Source organism: Maylandia zebra, linkage group LG14, assembly GCF_041146795.1.
Source record: "Maylandia zebra isolate NMK-2024a linkage group LG14, Mzebra_GT3a, whole genome shotgun sequence".
Classification (NCBI taxonomy): Eukaryota; Metazoa; Chordata; class Actinopteri; order Cichliformes; family Cichlidae; genus Maylandia; species Maylandia zebra.
In genome coordinates, this window is record NC_135180.1 from 9920492 (window position 1) to 9940617 (window position 20126).

Genomic DNA, 20126 nt, shown 5'->3' on the forward strand with positions numbered 1-20126 from the left:
GATCCAGGAGATTTTTATTTTTTTTCTCCCCCCCTTTCTCACTGTCCCTCTCCCCTTCTGTTTTTCCTTTCCTTCCTCTTTCTTTCTCCCTTTCCTATCCCTCACTCATGTCTGTCCCGTCTGTAACATCTGAAAATAAAATATAATAAATAATAAAAACAAAGATCGACCAAATGGACCAATACGGCAATGCCACGATGATCCATTTGGCAAAGTAAATCCATTGGGTATCCTTGTTGGTCTTCAGACAACAATTCTGATGGCTAAAGAACCAAATGGGACAGGCAGAAAAAAAAAAAAAAGAAAACTCTAATAAATCCACTGTCATTCCTCTGCACATATCAAAACCTTCATAGCTTTGGTTCTGTAACTATTTTTCCAAAATGCTCAACCTGAGTCGTCCCTCTGACATACTCATTTCGGATCTGATCCATTATGGTCACTGAGTATCCTCAACTCTATCACCTATAGCTTGGCCTCCTGTGTTTTTGCCAGTACCAGTCTCCAAGAGATACATCATAGCAAGTCTCAAAACCATTTTGCAAACCATACCTTTCATATTAACGTTGTCGTATCATATGAACAGATTTTATTCATATATTTCAGACATTTTATTTTTATTTTGAGTCTATATGCGTAAACTAAAATAAATGACAGTATGCTCACCGTTAACACCTCTGTTAAAGTCTAATTTCACCATGTACTGTAATACACATAAACTGGATATACTGACAATTGCTGAGTTTCCGAGTACATGTGAACGCCTCGAGTGGCTCAGCCAGTCAGATTCAAACGTCTCCAACAGGAAACGAAGGAAGCGTCCTTGGAGATGTTGTTAGGAGTGTAACTTTCGCATCTTTCCCCTGTCTTTGTGCACAATGCCGCCGTCAAAGAACTGACTGCTAAGCGTTGCTTCCACAGAGGTTAATTTAAAGTTGGGAAGGTAAACGGCTCGGCTCTAATCTGCTTTCCAACTACTTAGCTTCCTGAGCTAACGTTACGCTAACGTGGAAATTAGCTGAGATGCTAACGTTAGATTAATTAGATTTATTTCGCTCCTTTTACTCCCCGACCCTAATTGCTGTCCTCAGCAAGGATTATATGTTGATTGTATGCTGACTGTGGCTTTAGCCCAGAAGCCCTTTTCCCCATGCTAAACATTGTTAGTCAGTATACAACAAATATGCGACAAAAGTTAGCTAATGTGTAAATTTTACCCCTTTAGCTAAACGACAACGCAAAACCTGCCGTTTTCAAAAGAGATGTTGATGCAAACGGCGTCGCCATTGTTTTATAATATGTGCGTGAATTATGTTTTGTCTCTGCAGTAACCATGACTGCAGCTGCTCTCGTAGGAGACCAGCTGATCCTCGAAGAGGAATACGATGAGAATTATATACCCTCTGAACAAGGTACCCCAGCATCATTGAACAGCACAGTTGATGAGATTTAAACTGCACTGTGGCTTACTTGTGTTTATTCACACCTAAACGCTGAACTAATATTAGTCCGGAACATGTTGCATTCAGGTTCCATAAACAGAGCTCATGCAGAACTGCAGTGCTTTATGGCTTAAATTCTGGAGATTTCCAAAACTATGCTACATGATGGTGTATACTTTGCATTCAGCTCTTCTTCTTTTCTTCTGATCAGAGATCCAAGAGTATGCAAGAGAGATTGGCATTGACCCTGACAATGAGCCCGAGCTTCTGTGGCTGGCGAGGGAGGGCATCGTTGCCCCTTTGCCTCCTGAGTGGAAGCCTTGGTAAGTAATGGGAAAGCACCCAGGGAGTGGACCTCAAGCACCAGAGATATAAGTCCAGTGGCGGGGGGCGGCTTACTGGGCTTAAGCCCGGGTTGTTTTGTCAGAAGTCTTTTGGGGTGTAATTTTTTCATAGTTAGATGCCTGGCTGACAACTGTATAAAACAAAAACTACACACAATATTCGAAGCACAAAGTGCACACTGTGGGAATTTACGACTGTGCGTAAATCCCCCCTAATATTGGTATGATCCAAGCTCAGACACTAAAACGGAGCCAGGCAGACAGAGGAGAACTAAAGTTCGATCAGGTACCAAAGCAAATCATTCGTACTGTACAAATAATGTAAATATGACGGTGTATCACGAAAGATTGATATCAAACTGATCACTTGGCCCATATTACGTTACTTGCTCTTCGAGTGAATCAACAAATGGTGAAATGAAAAGCCGAACAACAACAATGCTGTTTCTTTAGAGACTCTTAGCTTACATGTATGTTTATTTCATATTTTCAGTTGTTACCCTCCACGGCTAAATAAATCGGTTTCAGTAATGCACTGATATACAAGAATGGACATAAGGGGCTTCTTTCAAAGAAAAAACTCTGGTAGTATTTTATATATTATGCTTTGTATGTTGTTCAGTATATTTCTATGCAAAACAAGAGGAACTTCAATACACAACAGTATATTCACAGTTGAAACCAGATATTTACATACACTTTATGGAAAACACAAGAACATTTTTTTACTGTACAACATCAATTTAGAGTAAACTTGTTTTGTTTTGGATAAATAAATATTGAAATATCTTTTGAATTAGTTAAATGTCAGAATAAAGAGAGACAGAGTTAGCTGTCTATTTTTTATCACTTTCATCAAATTTAGGAGCACATATACACTAAGTTTATTGTTAATTAATAAGAAAACTCCAGATGATTCCATTCTGAGCTGAAGAAGCTTCTGATAGGTTAGTAGAGTCCATGTGAGTAAATTAGTGGCACAGCTGTGGATGCATATAAGGCAAAACACAGAGCCTGTTTCTTTAAAATGGGAAAATCAAGAGATGTCAACCAAAACACCAGGAAAAGAATTGTGGAGCTCCATAAGTGTGGCTCAATTTTGAATACAATTTGGTGCCATTTGCAATTAAGAAATACAGATAGTTTCTCTCTTTACTCTTAAAGTTAACAAATATGTTTTTTTATATTTAGCAATCTAAAAAAATAAACATTTAGTCTGATTTGATGTTACAATTAAAAAAGTGTTTTGATCTGAAGAGTTTGTAAATATCTGGTTTCAACTGTATATTTGATGATTGTCAGCACAAAGAGGGAGAGAGAGGAACAGAGAGGGAGAGAGAGAATGAGGACAGAACAGAGATGGAACAAGAGCAGGTGAGACACACATGTTAGTCAAATGGTTGTTTACCAAAAGTATCACCGTATCATAGGTCCTCATGTATCTCGTACCTAGTGTTTCTTTTTAGGTTTGTTATTTTTTCAAATTCTATATTTATTACGTTATGCAGACTTGTTTGCACAACAAGGCTAAATTATTATATAAACTTTTCTGAATCTAAATAGTGTGCTTTGGTAGAATTAAAAAATAAGTGTAGTGCAGGTCTATGATGATTTTTAGTGCTACTATCATCTAGTTCTGATTCTGGTTCTGTTTTGGTTAAGTCCTCAGTAGTCCTGATTTTGAACTGTTGTAGTCCTGTTTTAATTCCGGATCAGTTCTGGGTCTGGTTGAATTGGGGTTTAGTCCTCATGTCTTGATACAGCCCCGACTTTGTTCTGCCTTGCTGCTTAATTAAAAACCTAGTTCAAGGTGTCCTGCATATGTGATATATATTTTTCCCTATATGAAGTCATTCTTTTTTGAACAAAATTCAAAACAGAGCCTATTAATCTTTCAGTCATTTCAGTCACACACAAAAATATATATCCCACATGCATACTACCCTTTTGGGCTAAGCCCCGGGTGTTTCAAATGTCTGGCTCCGCCTCTGTATAAGTCCCCTTTCACGTATGCTCTGGCAAATTCAGGTGTTTTACAAAGTGTTTTCAAGGTGTGGATTACAGTGTAATTTCCAGCTAATTACAAGTGAGGGTCTGTTGTTGACAACTGAATGCCAAAGTGTGTAGCAACCATCTCTTATCAAATTCTCCAGGGAGACGTCAGAGCTATTGACAAAATAATGCCTCTAACCCAGCAACACATGGCTTACAAAGCAGTTATTATTACTTGTAGATAGATGATAGATTAACGTAATAGATTAACATAGCCATCCTTCTAATTCTTGGCTCATGTGTTTTATATAATTTAGCTTCATTATGATGTCCTCAATGAGTGGTGTTAACTGTAAGAATGGATTCTATGGTTTTTAACTGAATGTATTAACTAAACCTAAATAATTATTAAGACAGTTATAGCATAATAATCATTTGTAATGCTTAATGGACATAAAAATGTAGGAGGTGGGGTTATATGATCCATCCAGCACCACCAGCTTGTCCTCCTACAACAGGTTTGCTTTAGTTGTCCACACTGGTTCATCCCTTCAGTTTGGTAAGTGTTAATGGTGTTGTTGCACAAGGCCATTTTAAATAATTTCAAGAATGTCTGATACCTTCAAAGTAAAATTATAAAGAAATGTGGGGTGACTCAAGACTGAATAGAACAGTGAATGACTCCCGTTTCCTTTCTCCTTACCCACAGCCAGGACGTGACAGGGGACATCTACTACTTCAACTTCTCCACGGGTCAGTCCACCTGGGATCACCCCTGTGACGAGCACTACCGACGCCTGGTGGCCCAGGAGCGTGAGCGAGCTCAGCTCACAGCCACAGCTGGGGGCGCAGGAGCCAAGAAAGACAAGAAAAAGAAGAAAGAAAAGAAGGAGAAGAAAGAGAAGAAGAAGAAGGAACCACTCAAAACTCATGGGGTGAGTGGTTTTATTGATTTATTTTCTTCCTTCTTGTTTTAGACAAAAATTTTATGTTTACTTATCGAGCAACATTGCATCAGAGTATAAGTGGACTGCAAATAAGATGTGTATAGATTGATTAAGTGGTTATAGGGACAAACGTGTATGTATATGTGTGTGTTCGTATTTTCACTACTAAAACTGTAGCCGAACAACAAACTACTGTTTGTTACTGGGTTATTAGGAGGTTTTCTGAGCTCATAAGGGTTAGCCTGTTGATTCTTAAAGTTTGAAATTCACAACTCCAACCTCCATCCATCCAGCTTCTTTCACTTAACCATGCTGGAGCCAATCTCTTCTGCTATAGGGCAAGAGGTGGGCTACACCCTGGAAAGGTTGCAAGTTTGTCACAGGGCTGACAAAGAGAGACAGACAACCATTCATGCTCACATTCACACCTGTGGGCAGCTTAGAATCATCAACTAAACTAACCTACAGACAAAGGCCCCGGCCAGATGGTGGATTTGAACCCAACACCTTCTTGCTGTGAGATTAACCACTGCTCCACCGTCGTGTTGTCAGTGTTGTTGTTGTTGTTGTTTTTTTCAATTAGCCCTTAAAATGCTCAGATTTAGCCCGCCAAGGTCCTTTTATGCACACTTTGCAAAATCAGTTTCTAACATTGTGGACACTTTATCAATGTTTTTATATAGTGTTATGCTGCCTCAGTGTCTTCTGCATCTGCTTCTGCATAATCCCCACTGACTCGGTGTTGTAATCGGGGCTCTCTTGGGGTCCGGGCCATCTGCTGCAGAACTCTGTGTTCTCCCTGTGACTGAGAGAGTTCTTTATGTCACAGGCTGGAATTTTGGACTGCTGCAGAAGGAGTTGTGGAAATGTCTAATTAGTGGTATTACGTTATTAAAATATAAACATCTAAAGAGCCCAAATACATTTTCTTTCTACTGCAATATTAAAACTAGACTTCCATGTCAGAGAACACGATGCATTCCTAAAAAAGGATTTGTTGAAAAGCGAGAGCTCACATCACCGACTGCGTCTCTTCTCCTACAGGCCCTCAGTTCGTCTCTGGGACCTCTGCAATCTTCGCTTACCAGCCTGGCTCCCCTGCGAGGTCTAGATGCCCCCAGCCAAAGCGCTCTCTCTGGATCTGCCACTGCTCTGCGGGGGTCTCTCGGCAGCTCTGGGGGGTTGGAACCCCTCAAGAAACCCCTACAGGTAAAAGAGCCATCATGCTACGTTATGGATGAAATGTTGTGCTTCTCCCTTTTTATCCCATCTGAATCTCTTCCTTCCATTCATTCTTTTTCAGGCTCCTCGAACCAGTGGAGCAACCAGAATACTCGGCATCCGACAGGAAGAGAGAGTGTCATTTACTTTGCCCGATTTTGACAGTGATGATGACAAAATCTCAGAAAACGAGGTTGGTTTAGCTTCCTGTAGCTCCCAGGAAATACACTTCACGTCCTTCTGTAACCAGCGACTGTTCTTTCCAGCCAAGTCCTCATGATTCAGACAGACTATTGAAGAATCTCCACCTGGATCTGGATGCCCTCGGAGGAAGCCTAAAGTATGAGGTAGACAGGATTACTAGCTTTTTACTACTCTGAGTTATAATTTAGGCACAAATAACTGCATTGACCATTATGCACCTTCTCATTTATAGAAAGTATAATTATGTTTCCTAATTAATGGTTTATCAGTGTCAGTGTTAAAGTTTCCTGTGTAAATGTTTACTGCAGGAAAGTGATGCCACTGGCGCAGCACCAGCTGAGGAGAGGACGGAGCCCGAGTTGCAGGATTTGGGCCTGTCTGGTGACCACAGCCCTGAACCGCAGTCACAACAAGTAAAAGCACACAACAGTGTCCACGCATCATTTCTCTCTTTCTCGCTCTCAACAAGTAAAACCTCTCTGCCACTTCTGCCCTCTTCACCTGTGTGTGTGTCTTTGAACGGCTGTGGTGTGTTGTTTAATGTGCGGCACATTCGAGGTATTATAATGATTGTTGTGTTTCTGTTTTTTAAACCAGAGATTTTGTACAAAGATCAGAATATGTTTGTGAAGAATGGGGGTCTCGGGTACCTTTCCTCTGGTAAAACTGCAGAGTGAGAGATTTAGAAAATACACAAACACTGCTGTATTTTCAGTGCCTGTTTAACTAGAAGTGTTATTAATGGGTATTGGTGCTATATTATTATAAGTGTTTTTATGATTACAAGAAGGGACTTTTCTTGTTGTCTTGTCTAACTGTGGTCTCTAAACCATATGTTTCTGCTTCTCTTGTGTCTCTTTGACCTTTAAACCATTCACCTTTGCACTGTGACCCATGTGTGTCCCTGCAGCTGCTGTGCTGCTGGGATCTGTCCTACGGGCACGGCTGTTACTGTGTCTTCCTCTTTGTCCTTCTGTCCTCCTACTGCCACTGTTACTGCTTTGCTCTCTAAACAGCAAGAGCATGGGCCATCGCCATCAAAACTCATTCATGAATTTATTTATTTAAGTATATCATTCACAGTATAATTCCTTACCATCACCACTGAGCAGTTGTATTTATATCATGTAATTTAATAAGTCATATAAATAGTTTTTTTTTCTGAAATGTATATATAATACAGACACGGCCAGGTTTGTTAATCGGGCCAAATTAAATTTTAAAAAAGTGTTGAGGGATAAAATGCAATTTACTTACTAATGATGCACAAATTTGTGACACACTTTATTTCTATATTGAAAAACACAATCACCAAAAGGAGCACAGATGGCTTTCAAAGTTGAGAACGCAGGCACATCTTTGTTGCTTGAAGTCTGACAGACCTAATATGTGTGTAGTTTTTATGCCCTAAGCAAATGTGGAAGAGTAGACCAAGGAGAGGTTAGAGAAGGGTCCATAAGTTTTTGGACAGTGACAGATACTTTGTAGCCTTTCCCTAAGGATAGTGCAACAGTTTCTTTTTTTATGGCTTTATTGGATAGGTAAAGTGAAGACTGACAGGAGGGCCACGTTTCGGACTTGAACCCAGGCTGTCGGCTCTCAGCCGTACAGCATATGGTCGCCTGCTCATCCAACTGAGCTAAACGAATATTCTGTAAAATGTTCGGCTAGCAAAAGTAGTCTAGTAGAACAGTGATGTGCTCTGTGGTTCTGAAAAAAATACAAAATTTGAGGATTTCATTTAAGATTTGATGCTTATGTGAAAAAACAAGTTTATAAAGCCACGCTTGGCTTCATGAAGTCAGACTCCTTCTAGTTTAGCTGGATGTTTCAGGAGGTTGAGTTTCCTTTCAAATAAAACCAGTTTTTCCTCACATGCCAAATAAATTAACACAAGTTGAGAAAATTGTCTCATTTCTGCTATGTGCTCCGTGCTCTTGTGCAGCATTTCCCTAGCAACAACTATTGTTGCCATGTGAGGTTAAAATGGACCCAGTAATAATTACATAACCCACTGTGTTAGCCAAATGTCCAGCTGTGATGCCTCTGTCTTCATACTGGACTCGAGTTCTGAGTCTGACTGAGAAGCTGAGGGACACTGTGTGCCCATACCCTGCTCTATCGTCTTTCTTGACTCTAATGGGGACAAAGTGAACATTATGTTGGATTGAGTAAGACTAAACTAGTAATTAAGTCTATTAGCTCATTAAGAAAGTGTTTGCAGAAGTCACAGGGAGCTGAAGGGTCATTTTCTCTTAGATGTCTCTATAACTAGATTTCTTTTCATGACTGGAGGAGTCGCCTCCTGCTGATTTATTTATAAGGAATGCCGGTTTAAGGCACCTTTGCTTCTTTTATATGCACCTTAGTGAATTATGCTGCATGACTGATTTAAATGCTGAAGGGATAAATAAGGAGAAAAACTGTAAATGCAGTTGTATCACTAGCTTCTTTACCTGTAGTAAACTTATTTAGACTTTTTTTTTTCACCAAATCAAGGCTTGCACCCAAAGTCATAAATTTGGTGTGTTTTGGGGGAGAATAACAGAATTCCCTGTTGATTTGTCAGCGTAAAGGTGTACTGATTCAGTGCTGAAACAAGGAAATCACAGTCATAAAACACACCTGCTCGAACTATCCCCCGTGTTTGTGCTTGTGTTTAAATGTGAGTCCCAGAACCACAATGTTTGTGTCTTTTGTTTGTGCAGACATGCATGTTCTTGTTTGGTGGATTTATTTTTATGTGCTGACTGCCTAACAAGGTGTGGGATGGATGGACCATTCTTCCCATTGTCTTCCACCCAGGATTCTCTGAAGGGTCGCCACAGCCACCTCTCTCCACAGACAGGCAGTGGAAATCATGTCAGTGAGGAAGGGGCTGATGCTGTCACTCCTGATCCTGAACACTCTGCTGAGCACTCAGAAGAGGAGGTAGCAGAGGAGTTAAATGAGGCAGAGGAAGAAGAGCAGCAGGGTAGCACATTAGACAAAGATGAAAAAGGAGCAAAAGAGACAAAAGGAGATGTGGAAGGTAGACAGGAAGATGGAAAAAGCCAAGAGGAGGGGAAAGAGATAGAGGATGCTCAAAGGAAAGCGGCTGGAGAGAACAAGAAAGGGGAAGATGAAAATAATGAGCTAGAGGAAGAGTGCTGTGAAGATAAGGACGAGAACGAAGATGAAGACATAGAGAGGAAAGAAGAGCAGCAAAAAATAGAAGAAGAGGAATGTGAGGATAGTAGCAGTGAAGTCGTGAAGAAGTCCTCCAAAAGTGATCAAGGTGGAGAAAGTCGGGAGGAGGACAGAACTGACAAAGAGAGGGATGAGCTTGAGAGAACTGTAAGTGACGGAGGGCACAGTGAGAGAAAGGAAGAGGAGGTCGAGACCAGTAGCAAAGGAGGGCAGGAGGAGGAGAGCGATAAGGTTTTGGAGAGGTGCTCTCTAAGCCGGAGGAAACTGACAGAGAGTGATGAGGTGTTGGAAAGATGTGTACAGAGCGAAGGAGAAGACACAGAGAGGGGGGGAGTGGAGCTAGAGGAGGACTCAGTTGGCCAGAGAGCATTAGACAGCAAGGAGGAGGAGGAGGAGGAGGAGGAGGAGGAGGTTATAGAGAGGTTTAAAGAGGAAGGAGCTTATGACCAACCAGCCAGTAATGATCGGAAGATGAAAAATGTGACAAAAAATTCTTCCCTTCCTGCAGAGGTAGGGTCCAATGTTGTGCCTCTGTGTTGCCTCTCAGTCTTAGTCTTGCTTGATTTTTGCAAGCAGGTGCATGTAGTAGCTCTCAGGCTCCAACTCCACTGCCTTAGGGGCTGCTACTTGCCCTGCGACTTCCTGCCTGGAAGTCTTCATTCACACACTGAATGATAAATCGGGCAAAAGGTCAATCTATCTGAGCCCCTGAGGATTGGATTGGAGCATTTTCCCATTGACAGTGCAGACTTATTAAGCTGACCTGACCTTAAGTTGCTGGTTTGAGTTTTCTGTTCAGACAGAACTGTCATATCCCACAACCTTGCCCTTCACCTGGAGAGTGTGCTTGCTTTAGTTGCACAATGATTTTGCAGTGTGCCTGCCTGCAGTCTGGCCTTGGTTGTGTTTGCATGTAGGCTGTAGCTTGGAATCACCCTTAGTGTCTTTCTGTGGCTTTGGTAGAGACAGCATGCTTGGATGTCCAGTGTTGCTTGTGGGCAGTTCAGTTGTTTAGACATAGGTTATCAGCGAGAACGTTACATGATCACTGTCTGTACTATTGCAGAATTCTGAAGCCAGTAAGAACATTGAGGAGGCGTCGTCCTCCATAGATAACAAGGTATGCACCCTAACTCATTTACCATTCAACCTACTGTGCTCAAAAAGCCAAAACAACCCCCCCCCCCAAAATCCCCCAAGACTCTTTTAAATATGGCATGGTCATGACCTAAAAACCCGACTCATTTCATCTTAAAAGCCTCTTAAAAGCCTTTATGAGGTGTTACATTTTATTTATTTTAATAACAGGCTATGTGGGGACAATGACACTTTTTTTCTTGTGGTGTTCCACTGATAGGCAGGCTTGGACAAGTTATAATGGTCTAAAGGGTTCAGAAAATAAATGTCTTTTTAGAATTTCAAAATCCAAAAAGCTTCCCTTTCATTTAACTGCATAAATCTCTTTTTATTCTTCCAGTGTAAAAAAAAAAAGAAGCAAAAATTTGCAGCTGCGACACATCTGATAAATGATTTTTAGATTTCAAACTCTGTCTTTCAGCTGTCGCAGAAGGCTCTGGACATCAACGATCTGTCTGATGCTGTCAGTCCACTGGAAAAAACTGACACAGAGGAGAAGGAGGAGGAGAAAGGAGAAAAGGGGGAAAGGAAAGGAGGAGAGGGCAGCAAGAGGTGCCTTTGGTTTACATATTGGTCCTCAAAAATATCTGCTTTGTTGATTTTATGTGACTTTATCCTCTTAAGAAGTTGCACTTAGCACTCGGTCTATTTTGTTTTTTTTAGTAAAGAAACATCTACTTTTTACAACATTTACAGTTTATAAAGAAAGCTTTAGACTTATGCCCTTCTTGCCTGTTCATAGAATTATGATGAACAAATACAACACCTTTTAACTCTTTTGCTCTCATTCTTTTATTTTAGCCATGTGCTGGCCAAAGACAGAGACACATCCCCAGTGCATAAAGTTGACCGGCTTGTCCTTCACCAGTCCAGCCTTTCACCGTCACCCTCCATCTCCTCGCATTCAGACCAGGCTGTCACCCCCAGGCAAACGGCCCAGGGCCTCGGCGTACCTCTGGGATTTGAGAGGCCTGAAACTTCCAGGGGCCGACAGGCACGGTTTTTGAGCATCCAAGCTGATGGTGTTAAACGCTCCTTAAAAAAACAAGAGAGGGCTTTGGAAGAAGAGCTGGGAGGGAGAAGCCGGAAAGATGGGGAGAAGAAAGAGAGTGAGAAAGAAGAAGAAGAGGAGAGAAAGAGGCTAGAGAGAGAGGAGAGAAGTAAGAAGGAAAGAGAGGAGATGGAGAGGGAAAGGAGGAAAGCTGACCGAGAGATAGAGGAGGAGAAGGAGCGCATAGCTAAGGAAAAAGAAGAGAGGATTCGTCTGCTCCGGGAAGAGCTGAAAAGAGAAGAGGAGGAGGAGGAGGAGAAACTGAGGGGGGAGACTGAGGAAAGACTGAGGTTGGTAGGAGGTCAAACTCAAAGACAGCACCTTTAAATTTGTTTTTGTATTGTGTTGTTTACTTCCTGCTCTTTATTGTTATTATTTCATGAGGTGTGAATCCGCGAATTGATGAAGCTCCTTTGCTTCCAAAGGTTTTTTTTGTTGTAACTACATACACAAATGCTTCTGAATTTACATGCCTCTCCCTCAGGGCTTTACGGCAGCACCTCCTGTCTAGAAGGAGAGAGGAGGAGACCAGGCTGAACGAGGAGTCTGACAGAATGTTGGAGGAGCTCAGAGAGTCTACGAAGAGGGAGAGGGAGCAGCAGCAACACAAACTCAGGTCAACGCTTAAAACACATCAGCACAGTCGCCCCTAAAGAAGTGAAAAAACACAATCCCTGTATTAACATGAACATCTGCGTCATGTGCAGGGAAGAGAGTGAAGTCCTGTTAAAGGAGGTACGTGTCACTCTAGAGGAAGAGCAAACTGCAGCGCGGGAAAGACTGGAGGCCCAGAAGACACGGGACATCGAGCGACTGAAGGCGGAGTTAGAAGAAGAGCTGGAGACAGAGAAGAAGAGGCTCCAGAGAGCGAGGAAGGAGAAACTGGACTCTCTGAAACAGGAGGTAACTGTTGATGCTGCTGATTTTTTTTTATCCTCAGACAGCTTGTCTTTATAGGGATATTTAGGTCAGATAAATCACAGTGTTCACTGGACTAAAGAGGAGGGGGACCATCCAACTTATTACTAGCACTCAGTTCAAAATCCTGCATCTGTGATGGAATGGAATTAGAGCACCACATGCTCCCATCCAGATTCAGGGAAGGCCTTTCATATTTCAGCAAGACAATGCTAAACGGCATACTGCATCTGTTACTGCAGCAGCTAGCCTTTCACCATCCTGAAACATTTGACACATTATGAAGCAAGTAAGAGAAAGAAGACCCTGGACTGCTGAGCAGCAATGCTCGAACTTTTAAAATAAAATGTTAAGTGACATGTAACGCATGAGGTGAGAGTTCTCTTATTGTGGGGGCTATATTTTGATAGCTGCTTTAATAATTATAGAGGCCACATCCTGTATGTAGTTATGAGAAGGTATCCCTTTAATAGAATCCTATTAAACTAACTGTGTGTCATATACCTGTCTGAAATAAAGTACACATTTGCTTTTATATTGTGATTAATCTTGTCTCCATGTGGGAGATAATTTATTATAGGTGAGGGAACTCAAACCCGGGGCTGTTGGTGACAGGTGACAGGGGCGGATCTAGAGGAGTGGTATGGGGTCGCATGTGCCACCCTAAAATGATCTCTTGCCACCTCTAGTGCCACCCTAGTTTTGCATATGACGGTGTTGTTTATTAAGATAAGATAGCATTAACACTTTGAAGGTGGAATGAAGGTGACTGTTCTTAACACTGTGTGTGCTGCACCTCCGAATTGCAGGACCGGCATGTGATTAAGCTGACATAGCAACAAGCTGGAGCCACGCTGAGTCTCTATTTCAGCTTGTGTTGAAAGTTTGGACTTCAAAGTATACATCAGTTTTTAAATTTTAGTGACAGGCCACTAAATCCAGACTTCTGATTAAAAAACTATATTTTTATATGTATTTATTTATTATACAGGGTATACAGTACATAAAGTAAAAATTCACGTGTTATGTAACTGAAAAGTTTAATTATGTGAGCTACAGAAAATAATTAAGTTATAGACTATATTTATATGAAACATGTGTATACTTACTGCATTTAAATCATGCAGTAAGTGTAACACCTGCATATGTGTTTCAAAAAAGGCTTACATTTTGCCATCCCATTTGATTTCCATGCTACCCTGATGCCACCCTACGAAACTTTCTCTAGATCCGCCCCTGATAGGTGAAAGTTTTTTTCCTATCTTGATTTATTAAGATTGTTATTGCGATTTATAGAAAAGTGATCATACACGTTCTGAAGGAAGCAAATGTATTGTAGCTGCTTTCATGGGAGAAATCAAGATTAAAGTTGGGTTCAGTAAATAGTCAAATATTGTCCTTGTTATGAAGCAATCTGGACTGAAAAACAAACCACTGACTCACACTAGATGCTGGTAGGTTAAACCTGGATGTTTGTTGTCTTGTGTAGTGAAAGGACTCCAGAAGTCAGTTTTGTTGTGACCTAGTCCTTGTAACTCCATTTCTAGTTAGACTTGTCACTCAGGGCAAGAATTCTTGATCACAGTGGTACTAACATACCAACATATTTTATGTCCATGACCTAAAGTCCTAAAGTGTCTGCGTCACCATACAGTTGTAGCTTTGTTTTTTTAGTTTTTGTAAAGACAGAAAAGACAGACATTGCCAGGATCTAAATGGTCTCAGTTTAAACTGCCAAATGATCTTTGTGGCCAGTGGTAGTGTGATATACTAATGTAAACATTAAAACCAACCGATCCATGGGTTTGCTTCGATAGTACACGAACACAACAAACACGGATTAATGATCTGTCTGTGTTTGCACTTTTTTGTGTGTATAAAGGTCAGAAGCACAGAGAGGAGGAGGGAGCTGATGATGAGTCCGCGGCCTGAGCTGCAACTGGCCGAGTACCACCGCGAGGTTAGAGGACACATTTTTATACAGCATTGAATCATCATCTCTGTGAATATGAGCTTAAAGGGCGTGAAGCACTAGTAGCATTAGAATGGGTTATAACTTCTTTTTAAAAAAATTTCCTTCCCCCTTTTCTGCACCGCTGCCCAGCTGACCGATGTGCTCCAGGAAGTGCGAGAGGAAGTGCAGCGGGATCACGAGAGGAAGCTGGAGCAGCTGAGGAACGACCACAGGAGAGAGATGAACAGCATAAGAGAGAAATATCTAGACGAGGTCAGGGAGCGTTTCAGATTTAGTTGTACTGTAGATTCTTATAAACATATAGCCAAACTTTCAAGTAAGAAATGATCTTCAGACTAGAGCCTGGCTGATATTTTTAAGACCGATACCGATTAAAAAAACTGTTGTTTCAGCCGATATTCACCAAACATAACCAGATTTCCACATATCGTTATTTATAAGTGCTTAATAAGATACTGAATGATTTGTTTATGCTCGACCCGACTCTGCTCCTAACATCTGTTTCCAACCAAGCTTTTTGCCAAAAGGAAAGTTGCAGAGTGCCCTCTGGTGGACAAAGTATGCAACATCAACATTCATAACATGGTTGAAGGATGTTTCTCCTTCCTTTGTACATAAATGTCATAAATGACATTTTTGATATGTCAGCAAATGGCTAATATCAGTCTGATTGGCATATCAGCATTTCAGACTGCTCTAAAGAGGCAGTTTATTTCTACTCTTGGCTCCAAATGATATTAGTAAGTGCAGATTTCCTTAATCTGGCCAGCTCAGGCATAGAAGACTGACTCACCTGCTGTTTCCATCTTCTGTTTAAGAGGAGTTGGTCAGATTCAGTCAGGTAGAACTTTAAGAGGAGCTAAATAACTTACTCTAGGAGAGGCTGTGAAAAAAACAAATCTGGAAATGCGTATAACAGGTCTGAATCTAGGAAAAGAGAGACTGAGCTGTTAAAACAACACCACACATGCTTTGGACTTTAAAGTAAAGAATAGCTTTTCTCACACGGTGTCACGTTTGTGTTTAATTTTAAACAGTGGACTAGTATCACAAGCTTTTGCCTCAAGGCTTTTTTTGTAAACAAGCAGGATACTTACTATCAGTCACGTCATTGTGTCTGTGTCCTAGGAGACGGCTCAGAGGGAGCGCTTGCTGTCCACTCTGCAAGAGGACAGAGAGCGATTACAGGCCTCACATGCTGTCCAGCTGGAGAAGCTCCGCTTACAGCTGGATGCACAGATACAAAAGACTGAGCTGGCACACTCACGCAAGGTAAGTCAGGACAGACACACGAATGCTAACTCTGAGGTGGGGTTTACATAATATTTGCTAAGCTGTGCCAAGGAAGGGTAAAGGTTAGCCTTTTCTAAAAGGAAGTCATCTTATCTCTTTGTGTAGGAGTCAGAGCTGCAGGATTTGGGGGATCAGCTGGAGCTGAGAGCCAAAGAGCTGAAGAGCCAGGAGGCCATGCTGCAGACCAAGGTCCGTTTTAAACAATATGTGCTCTGTTAAGAGGTATCTGAACCACATGGACTAATCAATTTCTGTCTCCTATCAGGCAGCAGATCTGAAGAGGAGGAGGAAGCTGCTTGGACAAGAGGAGCAGGAAGTGGACCGACAGATAGAGGTGTGAAGCCATGCTCTCTCCTAATGAACAGATTTTATTCACTTGCTTTGCGATCTGCCAACTTTCCTTTTTTCCTCCGTCAGGCCTTACCTCGGCTGATCCAGGAAAGAGACCGGCTGAGAGAGGAACTCGAGAGGATGAGAGAAGAGACAGCCCAAGCCAGAGAACTCATCAACAGAGCCAGGGAGGAGAGGAGTGAGGCCAAGGAGAAGGAGGAGAGGCTTAGGGAGGAGTTGGACCGAGCCAGGGAAGAGAGCAGGAGAGCCAGGGAGGACAAGGAGCACCTAGAGACCAAGGTGGCATTGCTGCAGGAGAGATGTGACCGCCTCAGCCACAGAGTCAGGTAGAGGCTTCCTACACTAATAGCTTTCAAAATAAAAGCTCTGATTGGTACTCATAGATTTGCCTCAGTATTAAATGACAGAATGACTGTCGCCTTGCATATGTAGAATTGTCTTGTTTTGTATTTGTTTAGCTTTTTTAATGGCTTTAAATATGATTCCATGTGAAAAGTCTGCTGTCGTTTTCTCAGTGAGCTGGAACGAGGTGAAGGGGCGAGCACGTCCGCGGAACAAGAGCAGGACAGAAAGAAGGCGGCAGAGAAGACGCCGCCGCCCTCCAGTGACAGAAGAGACACATCACTACATGTAGATGACCTGGAGGAGCCGCCTCTTTCCCCTGTACCTGACAGCAACAGCAGCATGGATGAGTAAGGGGAGCACACACACAGTACCAATCACAGAATAAACAGTTATAAATTTTCAGGATTAGGGGTTTGTTTATGGTTTGGTACTTTCCAGCATTTTGTTCTTATCATTTTGTCAATCTAAAAAAATAGCCGAATCCTAAAAATTGAAAAACCTTTGAGGTAGACTACTCCTAATAAGATGACAGATGCTGTGAAAGCAGAGCTCCTCCCGGATCTGACATTACAGATTTGGGTTTTTTTCATTGTTACCACTCTTATGCACTTGTTGTTTATGTCCTCAGTACTAAATCAGCTAAAACTGACTACCGTAACAACCCCCTCTGCTACTTAACTAACAAGACCAATACCAGAAGTTTAAGTGACTTGATGTTGTACTGATTAAAACTCTTCCTTTCATTGTTTTGAAGCGTGCATGTTTCTAGTTCTAATGTTTGTATGATAGAAATATCAAAACATTTGAGTTTTTGGTGCGTGTCTACCTTCAACACTTCCCATCCCCACACCTCTAACGTGTCCAGATTCCGGCGGTACATCTCCTCACATGGCGCTTCCATCCAGAAGACCAAACTCTTCCTGGAGAGAGAGAGCAGCCGGCTGATGAAGAGGCAGGCGGCCCTGCAGGCCCACCCCGCTCAGGGAAGAGCGACCGAAGAGACGATGATAAACCTTGAGCAGGTAAGGGGGAGCCTTACGTGTTAAACCTCAATCGGATTTTTTTTTTAAACAAGATGGGAATTTCCCCTCCCTTTGTCAGGAGGCCAACAGTGTGGCGGAGCTGGAGCGGACGGTTCAGAGAGGAAACAGTCTCCTGCGGAGGAAAGAGGAGCAGCTTCTGCAGCTAGAGAACTCTATAGCCAAAGAGGTCAGGAGGTCATCAGCATGTATTTGTGCTCTTCTGTGAGCTTGTTTAAAGTCTCACTTGGAATGAGCTTGTGTAATCAGTGTAGAAGGTTATATTGACCAAGTAAAATTGATGAAAAGCTATAAAAATAAGCAGAACATTTAGCAGCATGGTACCTTTCTGCCACTCAACACTTTATATGCAAGGATGAAATGTGTCTCAGTGGATTGGAAATATAACCTGGATTAGATTTAAGGTGTAGCAGAAGGGAATTCACACTTTTAATGGAATGTCGTGATGACTGTAACGCCCTGGTGCTTTTTCCACGTAGCCGCTGTTTGAGGATTTGTCTCGGCTCGCCGGAGGAAGGAAGGTAACCTTTGATGTGAGTGAGTCAGACCTCAGCAGCACCGTGGAACCGCCATATGGGACAGGTAATGCATGCTCGCCAGACAATGAACAGGATTTTCACATTTCAGTCTAAATCCAACAAACAAGCCCTTGCTAAGCAAAAGAAGATGGATGGAAGTAACATGTTCCCCTGTAGCTATGGGCTGAGAGTAAAGCCCCTTTCAAAGTATACTGAATTAGCAGATCTAAGGTAACCTATACCATACTTTGATTTATGATTGGGGACTATAAGTGTCCCTTTGATTTGTGTGTCAGAGCCAATGTTTCTGTATATAAACTTCACAAATCAGCTGTTAATAGACAATCATTTTGGCTCTAGTGCGTCCCCAGAGAGCCGCTCCTACCAGTTTGAAGAACTCACCTGTTGTATTTTCTCTTACCTCTGCAAATCTACACTCTCCTCCTCCCTCTCTCTTCAGGTGATATTCCCACCGTTCCAGCCAAAGTCCAGGAATTAGCAGAGTCACTGCAGCAGATCTCAGGCCAGCTCAACACCGTCCTGGGTGCCTTGGGTTCGCTGACCCAGCAGCAGAGCACCACACCTTACGCAGCTTTCCCTCCACCTCATCCTCACTCCACTCTAGCTCCTACCTCCTCCTCATCAGCTCCTGTCATTGCTCAGATGTACAACCTGGGAACCAGCTCCTTAGCCTCGCCTCCTCCTCTGGAGAGGCCCTCAGAGCCACCGTGGAGCTGGGCGACTCAGAGCGGCCCTGCAGCCCCCCCACTCTTCAGCACGCCCATCAGCAGTGAGCTGAGGGCATCCAGGGACACCCTCAACAGCCGCTGGAGCCAGATATTCCCTGGTATGTTGTTGGATTAGTGGTGCACCAACAACAGCACTCGTTGGGGGAAAAAAAACAAAAAAAACCAAAGTTGTACAAATTGTGTCATTGTTCTCTTGTCCAGGAGCAGCTGTTGCCCCGCTCGGTTCCAGCACAACAAGACCCTCCACGGCTTACTCATCATACACTCCTCTGAAGTACTGCAACCTACAATACACCTTTAATCAAGCCTGTGTAGCAGATTCCACACAAACGCTGTTTTAAGTGTACTTACGGTAACTCCTGTGTGTGTCTCAGTGAACACAGCCGGGCGCTTCACTCCACACCGAGATCAGCTGAGATGGACGGCCAAAGGCTGCAGGGGCTGATAGACGGCAACAAGAGGTGGCTGGAAATGCGCAAGAAAGACACCAGCATGTATCCTTCCATCACTCTAACACACAGTCCATCCTCTAGTTCTCCTTTATTTCATATAACTTCCTTTTTAAAATTTTCACTTTGCAAATATCTCTAGTCTAAGTTCACCTTGGGTTGTACCTGCCATCTTTAACTCCACCGTTCAGACCGCTGTTCACCCGCTATCAGGCTCCCTCCTCAAAGAGCGGGCTGGTCCAGCTGGGCCTGGATGACAACAATCAGATCAGAGTCTATCATTACTGACAACATGATGCACGGCCTCCCTCTACCGAGACCGTTACCGAGGACTTTGTATTACTGTGACACGTCTGCATCGTGATGTTTACATTCCTTCTTCTTCTTTTAAAATTAAATATGTCGGTTCAGAAAATTTTCAGGGATTGTTCAGCCTCCTCTGCTCTTCCCAGAGGAAGAGATCACTCTAGAGGACATGGCTGTTCATTCAGGGAGGTTACATATCTGAGAGGGCTGAGGACTTTTATCCTCCAACACTAGAAACTACTTTTATTTTTTCAGGCAAACAAATTCAGGGTTAGAGGTCCATGCCAGAACTTATCCACTCTGTGTTTTAAAGCTGTAGTTCACTTGTGTCGGGTTGGGTTTTCCTAATAAGTATAAGACAATCACAGAGAAGTGTCCTGTGCGATTTCTCTATTGCTGAAACCTTTCCTTCCACAACACGGCCTGATGGAGGTTAACCATTTATGTAATGCACTTTTTAACAGAGACTGAATTTCCTGTTGTTTTTGTAAAGACAGTGAAGCCAATCCACTTTGAAAAATGTTTAATGTCCAGTCTCCTGGTGTTTGCATATCAGTAATAGTGAGCTGTCGACTAGTTGTGCCTGTTACATATTTGTGTAAATATTGTATTTTTCTATGAAATATTTTAATAAAACATTTTTAATGTGCGAATG

General features: G+C 42.4%; 1 protein-coding gene across 3 annotated transcripts; it reads left to right on the forward strand.

Annotated features, from left to right (window-relative positions):
* The first annotated feature begins 787 nt into the window (after positions 1-787).
* On the forward strand, positions 788-20120 carry cep164 (centrosomal protein 164). 3 transcript variants are annotated; one of them, XM_076892190.1, is made up of 28 exons: positions 788-943; positions 1329-1412; positions 1654-1765; positions 4488-4713; positions 5770-5934; positions 6029-6139; positions 6213-6293; positions 6459-6563; positions 8956-9849; positions 10406-10459; positions 10898-11028; positions 11278-11817; positions 12012-12143; positions 12235-12430; positions 14328-14405; positions 14550-14672; positions 15549-15692; positions 15819-15902; positions 15979-16047; positions 16131-16390; positions 16580-16756; positions 17275-17431; positions 17511-17618; positions 17929-18031; positions 18428-18814; positions 18918-18990; positions 19091-19210; positions 19357-20120. In XM_076892190.1, exons 2-28 carry the CDS (start codon positions 1334-1336, stop codon positions 19451-19453), a joined length of 4806 nt encoding a protein of 1601 aa, XP_076748305.1. In that variant the 5' UTR covers positions 788-943; positions 1329-1333; the 3' UTR covers positions 19454-20120. The 3 variants fall into 3 exon arrangements, with proteins under 3 accessions (XP_076748305.1, XP_076748306.1, XP_024660760.2); XM_076892191.1 differs by lacking the exon at positions 8956-9849; XM_024804992.2 differs by lacking the exons at positions 8956-9849; positions 10406-10459.
* Positions 20121-20126: the final 6 nt, after the last annotated feature.